General features: G+C 36.1%; 1 protein-coding gene across 1 annotated transcript; it reads left to right on the top strand.

Annotated features, from left to right (window-relative positions):
* Positions 1-3,983: 3,983 nt before the first annotated feature.
* LOC127115705 (kunitz trypsin inhibitor 5) lies at positions 3,984-4,797 on the top strand. The gene has a single exon (XM_051047177.1). The coding sequence runs from the start codon at positions 4,031-4,033 to the stop codon at positions 4,676-4,678; it is 648 nt and encodes a 215-aa protein (XP_050903134.1). The 5' UTR covers positions 3,984-4,030; the 3' UTR covers positions 4,679-4,797.
* Positions 4,798-10,990: the final 6,193 nt, after the last annotated feature.

The raw sequence follows: 10,990 nt of genomic DNA, 5'->3' as shown, positions 1-10,990 counted from the left end.
TTTTTCTGATTGAAGCTTGGCTATTTATAATGCTCTTGTTGTGACCTAATGGGCTCAGAATGAAGCCCGAAAATTCTGTTATTCGCAAGCTTCGCTAGGCGAGCTGTATAGCGAAGGGTTCGTTAGGCGAAGGAATTGCTCGCCTAGCGAGCAAGCTAGTTTGGGCCTTTTCTGGATTGGGCCTGTTGTGAGCTGGACCTTGTTCCTTTAAGGTCAATGCCTTGAAAAATAAGTTGGAGTGCCTAAGAAATGCCTTGTAATATTAATGGGCAAATTTTGGGGTATGACAACTTGCTAGTGATCCTTTCCAGGATTCGCCATGTACCTACTTACAAGACTTACTGCATATGCTATGTTGTGTCTAATACATACCATATCATGCATCAAAGAACCTACTATGTTAGCATATGAGATGTTATTCATATAAGTTCTTTCCACCTCAGTACTGGGATAATAATATGTACTCTACTTGAATTGAGGGTTTGTCGGAGTCACAACAGGCTTTGAATTTGACATACCAAATTTGTCGAGAATCTTCCGTAGGTGTGTCTATTGAAATAAGCATAATTTCGTCTGCTTTTTATCTCTTCAGATGTTAATCCCAAGAATCATGGATGCAACTTCCATACCCTTCATATCGAACTCCTTATTAGGTAAAACCTTCACCTTCATTACATCCTCGACATTGTTGCTTGCTATGAGAATATCATCCACAAAAAGCAACAAAATAACAAATGAATTTCCATGTCGAAATATGAAGTAAACATAGTGGCCGAACTGACTTCTAATGAAACTTATGTGTGCCATGAACTTTTCAAATATCCTATTCCACTGTCGAGGAGATTGTTTCAATCCATATAAATATCTATTCAACTTTCACACATAATCTTCCTTTCCCTTTTCTACATGCCATTCAGGTTGCCTCATGAGAATTGTTTCATCTAGATCTTCATACAAGAAAGCATTCTTCACATCCATTTGTTCTAGTTCTAGGTCGAACTGTACCACCATGGTAAGTAACATTTGAATGGTCCTTTGCTTCACAACAGGAGAGAACACATTATTGAAGTCAACATCTTCTTTCTGAGTGAAACCCCTTGTGACCAATCTTTCCTTGTATCTCTTCGACGTCACTCCTTCGATTCCTTTCTTGACTTTGAAAATACACTTCTAACAGACTAACCTAGATCCAACAAGTTTCTTGATCAGTTCCCAAGTGTGGTTATCATGAAGAGACTTTATCTCATCATCCATGGCCTTCAGCCATTCAGTCTTATTTCGAATCCTCATAACTTTCTTATAGTCTCTAGGTTCTTCATCTAGAACCTCACTTGCAGAGATTAATGCATAAGCTATGAGATCTGCATACCCAATTTTTTGAGGTGGCTTGATGACTCTTCTCGACTTATCTCTTGCTACCAGGTAGTCATCGATATTTTCCTCTACTTCCTCAGTATTTCAGCATCTTGTGCTTCTTCTTCGAATTAATCTGGGATACGCAATTCAGCATCAACGTGCTCCACCTCAACATGAATCTCTTCATGTTCCAGTTCTTCTTCAAATATTTTTGCACTTCGATTAACGTCATCGGTTTTCTTGAACGCCATCTCAGCTTCATTGAAAACTACATCTCGACTTGTAATACACCTCTTGTGACCTGGCTCTAGGCACCATAGCTATAAGCTTTGACTCCTTTAGGGTATCCCATAAACATGCATCTTAGAGCTCTAGGTTCGACCTTATCTTGCCTAATGTGAACATAGGGTATGCATCCAAATATTATAAGTTTGTCGAGATCTGGTGGGTGTCCCGACCAAACTTCTCCAGGTGTTATCATATCTAACATAATCTAAGGACATCTGTTTATCAGATATGCTGCTGTCGAAACAACCTCTTCCCTGAACACCTTCTTTAACCCATCACTAGTCAACATGCATCTAACTCTTCCCAAAATGGTCCGATTAAACATTTTAGCCAAACCATTTTGTTGGGGAGTACATGCAGTAGTTATGTGCCTTACAATACCAGAGGCTGCACAAAAACTGTCAAATGCCTCATTTCAAAATTCAAGGTCATTGTCGATTCTCAACCTCTTAACGTTTCTGTCAGTCTGATTTTTGACCAAAGTCTTCAAACTTTTGAAGTTCTCAAAAGTTTCGTCCTTAGTCTTTTGGATGAATACCCATAACTTTCTGGAATAATTATCAACTATGAATAAAAAATATCTTGCTTCTGACTGTGATGGACACCTTGCAGACCCCCAAAGATCATCATGGATGTAATCAAGGGATCCATGTCTTCTTTGTTTGCCCTTTATTGAACTTCACTATGCAAGATTTTCCAAGTACACATGGTTCACAAAACTTCAGCTCTTCAACTTTGTCCCCGTCAATTAGATTTTGTTTCCCCAATTCAACCAGACCCCTTTCACTGACATGATCCAATCTCATGTGCCAAATTTTTGTCTTCGACAAAGGCTTCGTGGATGCAAAATCTACAAAGTCACTGACAACTTCAGCCTCAAGGGTATAGAGACCTTATTTCTGCACGCCTCTTAAGACTTTCTTTGACCCTTTCACGACTTTTAGAATACTTTTCACTCCTTGGAAAATATATCCTTTCTTGTCGAGTTCACCGAGAGAAATTAAATTTCTCTTCAAATTAGGTACATACCTGACTTCAGTCAACAACCTTATTGACTCATCATGGAGCTTCAGTCTTACAAATCCAACACCTGCAATCTTGCAAGCTTTATTATTTCCAAGCAATACAGATTCACCATTACACAAGCCAACTTAAACAATTGAACATAACAAACATGCCCAATTCGACATGCTAACAATTCTAGCATACTTCAACTAAAGCATGTGAATAGACTTCGACGACATGCTAATGATCCTTTCGGATTATCGAACCAAGAAACTATCATTCGACCATACTTGAGTTCGATCCAATATCTCATACACACAAATATGTTCCGGGATATTTTTCAAATTTGATCCCTTAAGTATTAATAGAAACTAGTTTTGTTTATCAAATTTACCGGTAAACAGTTTTTTATTATGATTTTTATACTTTATGCAACTGATACTATAAGTGAAAGAAAATAATATTTATTATTGTTGAAACCATGGTTTTAAATTGCGGTTCACAACTGCAATTGCACCCGCAATATTGTGGATGCGGGTGCCTCTGCAACCGCATCGGATCGTAATTGCAGTGTGATTTTAAAATTATGCTTCTGAGTGTATTAGGAACCACATCAGACAATTTCTATCATGTGTCTTCAAGCATTTTCATCAAAATCAAAATATTAGAATCTTAAAACTCAATTTACTTTTTATGTACCGAAAAAACTTATCATTAAATGTTTTTTGACATTGTATTACAAAAACCTCCCTATAAAAAAATTCACACCGCAACAACCGCAATACGCATCGCAACAACCGTAATCGCAACACCTGCAACCACAACCGTAACCGCAATTTAGAACCATGGTTAAAACGCTAAAGATTCAAATTGAACCCAAAACACGACTCATCACTTGACGAATCCGAGAGAAACAATGTGAATTTATTCTATAGTTTATGATTTTATGTTTGTGACAAAGTAGAATTCTTATTATTTTATTGATATTTTCGACAAATTTAGATGCACAGTTTTTTAAGTAAAAATAAATAAAAACAAATGAGAAGTTTTGTTCCTTAATGCCCTGCATATGATGTAAGGATGGCTGTCCACTGTTTTATCATCTACTCCAAGGAAAAAACATTCAATTGTATTTACCCAGACTATTTCGCTTGTTCACAAGGAAAAAAACCGTTTATTTATATCAGCCCATTGGTACCATTATTCCTTTGGTTAACTAAGTCAATGAGACTGCATCTGCCAGTTGTATTTCATTGATTAAAGTGTTGGAATTGTTTAGGTTACCCATAGATCAGAAAATTTATATCCTCTATAAATTCATACTCTTCAATTACCTTAACTTCCATCCATCACAAACCACGTACTTTAAGCATACAAAACAATGAAAATCACATTGCTAGCATTTATCCTTCTCTTTGCCTTCTTGAGCTCACAACCACTTCTTGGAGCAGCTGATGCTTCAAATGATCAAGTGGTTGACATATTAGGCAAGAAACTTCGAGCTGATGCTAACTACTATATTCTTCCAGTTCTACCCATTCACAAATGTGGACCTTATGAAAAATGTAGAAGCAGTGGTTCAAGTCTTGCCCTTGCAAGCATAGGAAGAAAAACTTGCCCACTTGATGTTGTGGTTGTTGATAAATACCAGGGCTTGCCACTTACTTTTACACCAGTTAACCCAAACAAAGGTGTTATTCGTGTGTCTACTGATTTAAACATCAAGTTCGCATCCCGTCCAACCTGTCTACACCATTCCATGGTGTGGAAACTTGATAGTTTTGATGTTTATAAGAGACAGTGGTTTGTAACTACTGGTGGTGTTGTTGGAAATCCTGGTCCGGAAACCATAAATAATTGGTTCAAGATTGAGAAGTATGGTGATGGTTATAAGTTAGTGTTTTGTCCAAGTGTGGTGCAATCTTTCAAGTATCTGTGTAACAATATTGGAGTTTTTGTGGATCAAAACGGAAATAAGCGTCTGGCTCTAAGTGATGTTCCTCTTAAAGTTAAATTTCAACAAGCTTGATCATAGCTTCACTAATATTAGCATAAAAATAAATGAATACATGTATTTCCTTTTCAATAATGTACAATGGGATCCTCAAAGTTAGGTTTCCTTGTTAAAAATAAAATAAAAATTAAATATATTAATGTCTATCAATCATGCTTTTAAATTGTAGTGTTGCGATTGCGGCAATTGCAGTTGTTGTGATGCGTATTGCGACCATTGCTGCGTGAATTTTATTGAAAGATATTTAAAATATGTGAAGAAACATCGGTGAAATTGTTTGATGTCAATTCAAACGTGGTTGAACGCGTGATTTCAAATCATACCGCAATTGCGGCCTGATACGAATGCGGGGACTACCGCATCAGCATTATTGCGGTTGCGGACCATAATTTAAAACCATACTATCAATTTATTGTCTGTTTTTAAAGTAAAATTTCACCAATGCTTTAAATTCAGAACACAACAATGCAAGATAATCACAAAGAAACATGCGACCAATATAGGTGTGTACCCTATAATGTATCTGTCCGCTTCGTTTCATTTTTAACAAATTTTTACATGTGCATACATTATTACAACTATTGTATCTTTAAACTTAAAATGTGTAGTACGTCCCATTCTGCCATCATTATTATGAAAGAGGATTTAGTATAGTTTATTTTTTCCAGATTATTATTTGTTTTATTTTAAAAGAAATCTCGGTGATTATTTTGCCATTGTTAAATATAAATTTATATAAAATCATATAGGGATGTTTATCCAACCATTTGGAAAATGCTGGATAATAATCATTAATTATATTCAAATATTTTAAAATTGATTCAAACTGGATTTTAACACTATTACATAAAACCTCATTAATCACGGTGATAAAACCAGTCATGATAAAGTAGGGTGTAGTTATAAGTTTCTTATTTATTACCACGGGCTTGTGACCGTTGTGATATACTAGGTAATGCATTGTTTATCACCATATTTATTTTAATTAATTGTAATTAAATAATTAAAGGTCTTGAGTTCGATTCTCATCATTTGTATGATATATTATATTTATCGCACTACATATCACTGCAATCCTTTGAATAAACCGTGGCGAAATAATTTATTTATTTTATATTATTTCATATATACCTTTTATTTTTGTGTACCTGTATTTTTGTACAAGTAATTTTTTGTATCTAAATGTTATTTAAATGAAAAGCCAAAAATATAATTTACATCAAACTCAAAAAATATTATTTACATCAATATAAAAAATATATCAAATATATATTACAAAATTATGTTTGATCACCCTTTGTCTTAAGAGAATTGAAGCAAAACATTCATGTTCACGAAGGCCTTTAAAATCGTCAATGGAGAATGGAGTAGTGTCGGTAAATATCTACATAAAAAGTGCAGAAAATTCAATATCACATGATTTGAAATAATAACAAACTTAAATATTAATATGTTATTGAAAACATTTTATTAAATATATATATTCCCAAGAATCAATGATGTCGGCAGAGACAATATTTAACATGTGTTTCATGACATAATACAATCACTCGTATCCCTTTTGTTGCCTTGTCGTTTACAAATTTAAATATTTCATGAATATATAATCACACGTGTATATATATATATATATATATATATATATATATATATATATATATATATATATATATATATATATATATATATATATATATATATATATATATATATATATATATATATATATATATATATATATATATATATATATATATATATATATATATATTTTGTGTGTGTGTGTCACAACTAATCCACTCACCGTTTGCACGATGGAGGCTTTTTTCTAATATTGTTCAAGTAATAGTGTCATTGCACAACCCTGAAAATGATTTAAACATATTATACGTTAAACTTGAAGGAGAATTGCGACCCAAAGCGCAGCGGAAATTAAAAATTTCTCCTTTAGAGATCCTTACGAATGGTCATGATCAATGATAGAATATTTACCTCTTGTGACGGTTGAAACCTTTGGTGCAGATCTCTTGTGACAATCAAAACCTTTTGATGCAAATCCACAAAGCGATCACGAACGTTGAACGATGACAACGTCTCTACTCAGTCCACACGAACGGCTTCCTTCAATCTCAGTGCTAGCTGGTACGAATGAAGGCTTTGAGTGAGAGAGAGAGAGAGAGAGAAAACGAAAATAAAATGCAACCGCCAACCAATGCTTTTGCACAAGGGTTCTATTTATAGAACCACTTGTGTGGGCTTCAAGCTAAAAGGCCCACTTAAGTGTATTTTGGCCCATATCTTATAATATGCCCAAAATCACTTAAGCCCATGGTACCTTACCATATTTCGTATTCTACTCAAGTACACCGTACCTTACGATGTTCTATAATTCACTTAAGGGCACCGTACCTTACGGTATTCCTAAGTTACTCTATCTCTCATCAATCCGTCCTTTGTGTGTGACCCTGTAGGTTTTCGCGGCGTTGGCAATTATATTAAATCATGTATTTAACATAATAAACAGTGAGCGGTATCTAGCAACACATCACTGCTACCCAAGACACGAAAATGTCATGTGATCTGACAATTCCTTCTGTGATAATACTTATGTGTATAATTACCCTTTTGCCCTTATGTCTACATTGAACACAAGGCATAAACTGTGTCATCCTTGTCCAGTTCAATATTGGGCCCATAGACATTTATCCTGTTATGCAGGATGGGCAAATTCCATCTAGGTCACTCATGTCCCTCAGCATGCTTCGTGGAGTACCCATCAACTGTCTTTATGGTTATCCAGTTACGGACAACGTTTGATCAGCAATAAAGCACTCGACTATACATCTTGGGTCCATGGTGGTTTCAGGTCGAAGAGTGGTATACACCATTATCACCATGAGAATAACTTATGACACTTTGCATAACTTTATATATAGTATTCTCATAGCGGGTCAATCCGGTATAAATGTTACTCATAATATTCATACCTATGTTTAAGACTTGATAACTCTTTATCCATGATCCATGAGATGTGATCATCAGTCTACAAACATAATAGTCTTAATACTTTAATGTTATCCCACTTCACACTAAAGCTCGACTACGGATACTTTAAGAATAGTGTCCTTATGTTTAATGTGACCTCATGATTAAGTCATACTTGATACATTAAACAGACTAACTATTCTAGGGACTTTATTAAACAAACGTAATAAAGAAAAAGCCTTTTATTATTAATAAATAATTCGATACAAGTACCAAAAGTATTGGCCTCTAGGGCTTACACCAACAATCTCCCACTAGCACTAGAGCCAATCAGGCATACCCATAATACCCATAGATCTAGTATGGCCATCATGCTTCTGCTGCGCAAGAGGCTTTGTCAGTGGGTCAGCAATATTGTCAAGTGTAGGTACTCTGCATATTTTCCCATCTCCTCTATCTATTATCTCTCGAATGAGATGATAACGCCTAAGTATGTGTTTGGATCGTTGGTGAGATCGAGGCTCCTTGGCTTGTGCGATAGCACCATTGTTATCACAGTAGAAACCAATGGGATCCACAATGCTAGGGACTATGCCAAGTTCACTAATGAACTTTTTGATCCAAACAGCTTCCTTTGCTGCACTTGAGGCAGCAATATACTCGGCCTCGGTTGTAGAATCAGCAACTGTATCTTGCTTTGAACTTTTCCAGCTCACAGCGCCACCGTTTAAGCAAAACACATAACCAGATTGCGATCTAAAGTCATCCTTATCTGTCTGGAAGCTAGCATCGGTGTATCCAATTACAGCCAACTCTTCCTGACCTCCATATATCAAGAATGAGTCCTTAGTCCTTCTTAAATACTTAAGGATATTCTTGACAGCCACCCAGTGAGCATCACCAGGATCAGATTGGTACCTACTCGTTGTACTTAAAGCATACGAGACATCTGGTCGAGTACATAACATGGCATACATAATAGATCCTATTGCAGATGCATATGGAATCTTATTCATGCGATCCCTTTCTTCCTTAGTTGAAGGGGATTGTGTTTTTGATAGACACAGGCCATGTTGCATAGGTATGAATCCTTTCTTGGAATCATGCATATTAAAGCGTCTCAACACTTTGTCTATGTATGTACTCTGACTTAGGCCAAGCAGTTTTTATGATCTATCTCTATAGATTCTGATTCCTAATATATAGGCTGCTTCACCTAGGTCCTTCATAGAAAAGCATTTCCCCAACCAAGACTTTACTTGTTGTAGGGTGGGGATATCGTTTCCAATGAGTAATATGTCATCTACATATAATACCAGGAAAACGATCATGCTCCCACTAACCTTCTTGTAGACACAAGGCTCATCTTCGTTCTTGATGAATCCATATTGTTTTACTGTTTCATCAAAACGAAGATTCCAGCTTCTGGAAGCTTGCTTCAATCCATAGATTGATCTTTGTAACTTACATATCTTTTGGGCTTCCTCTGGTATGTCAAATCCTTCAGGCTGTGTCATGTACACATCCTCAAGAAGATTTCCATTAAGGAAAGCAGTTTTGACATCCATCTGCCATATTTCATAATCATGATATGCAGCGATAGCAAGTAAAATCCGAACAGATTTAAGCATTGCAACTGGTGAAAAGGTTTCATCATAGTCAATCCCATGAATTTGTTTATATCCTTTTGCAACCAGTCTTGCCTTATAGGTATGTACCTTACCATCCATGTCAGTCTTCTTTTTGAAGACCCACTTGCATCCTATAGGGTTAACTCCTACATGAGGCTCTACCAAGGTCCAAACTTGGTTTGCGTACATGGAATCCATTTCAGATTTCATGGCTTCTAGCCACTTCTCAGACTCGGGACCAGTTATGGCCTCTTGGTAGGTCACAGGCTCATCTTGATCCATGAGTAATACATCACCTTGATCAGTTATGAGATATCCATATCTCTCAGGTAGTTGACGTATCCTGCTTGACCTACGCTGGTCTTGTTCTACTTGAGCAGGTTGCTCTTCCACAACTTCTTGTGTTTCCTGCTCTAATTCCTCCATAGGTGTATCTATGCTTTGTGATTCTTGAATTTCTTCAAGCTCTACTTTCCTCCCACTGGTTCCTTTGGAAATAAAATCCTTTTCTAGGAAAACTCCAGTTCGAGCGACAAATACTTTGCCTTCAGAAGGATTGTAGAAGTAATACCCCTTTGTTTCTTTAGGATATCCCACAAATAAGCATTTGTCAGATTTGGGCTCAAGCTTAGTTGAAATTTGTCGTTTCACATAAACCTTGCAACCCCAAATCTTCATGTAAGACATATGTGGTTTCTTACCACTCCATATCTCATATGGTGTCTTATCAACCTTCTTGGATGGAACACAGTTAAGTGTGTAAGCTGCTGTCAATAGTGCATGTCCCCAAAAGGAGTTTGGAAGATCGGCGTGACTCATCATGGATCGGACCATGTCTAACAGGGTTCGATTTCTTCTCTCAGATACACCATTCCATTGGGGTGTTCCAGGAGGAGTAAGTTGGGATAGGATCCCACACTCTTTCAGATGGTCATCAAACTCTAGGCTTAAATACTCATCACCTCGATCTGATCGAAGAGTTTTAATATTCTTACCTAGTTGGTTTTGTACTTCATTCTTGAATTCCTTGAACTTTTCAAAGGACTCTGATTTGTGTTTCATTAAATACACATAACCATATCTACTGAAATCATCAGTGAATGTGATGAAGTACTGAAAACCACCTCTGGCTGGTATGTTCAGTGGTCCACATACATCAGTATGTATGAGGGCCAAAAGATCATTAGCTCTTTCACCTTTTCCTGTGAATGGAGACTTTGTCATCTTTCCAATTAAACAAGATCTGCATGTCTCATATGATTCATAATCAAAAGAGTCCAAGAGTCCATCTTTATGGAGTTTGGAAATGCGTTTCTCATTTATGTGGCCTAATCGACAATGCCAAAGGTAAGTTGGATTTAACTCGTTAGGTTTCATCCTTTTAGTATTAATGTTATATATAGGCATTTCGAGATCAAGGACATACAGTCCATTGCTCATTTGTGCAGTAGCATAGAATATATCATTCAAATAAATTGAGCAACAATTGTTCTTTATTATAAATGAAAAACCAAACTTGTCCAAACAAGAAATGGAAATAATATTCCTGCTAATTGCAGGTACATAATAACAGTTCTCTAACTGAATTATTAAACCACTAGGTAAAGTTAATACATAAGTTCCTACGGCTAAAGCAGCAACCTTTGCTCCATTGCCAAATCGTAGGTCAACTTCACCTTTTGCCAAATCTCTACTTCTTTTTAGCCCCTGC

The sequence above is a fragment of the Lathyrus oleraceus genome, chromosome 1 (assembly GCF_024323335.1).
Source record: "Lathyrus oleraceus cultivar Zhongwan6 chromosome 1, CAAS_Psat_ZW6_1.0, whole genome shotgun sequence".
Lineage (NCBI taxonomy): Eukaryota > Viridiplantae > Streptophyta > Magnoliopsida > Fabales > Fabaceae > Lathyrus > Lathyrus oleraceus.
Note: the sequence above shows the minus strand (reverse complement) of the source record. Positions and strands in the feature narration are given on the sequence as shown.

Bases quoted from the DNA above. Each gene is read 5' to 3' on its own strand.
- LOC127115705 (XM_051047177.1), top strand. From the start codon at position 4,031: ATGAAAATCACATTGCTAGCATTTATCCTTCTCTTTGCCTTCTTGAGC.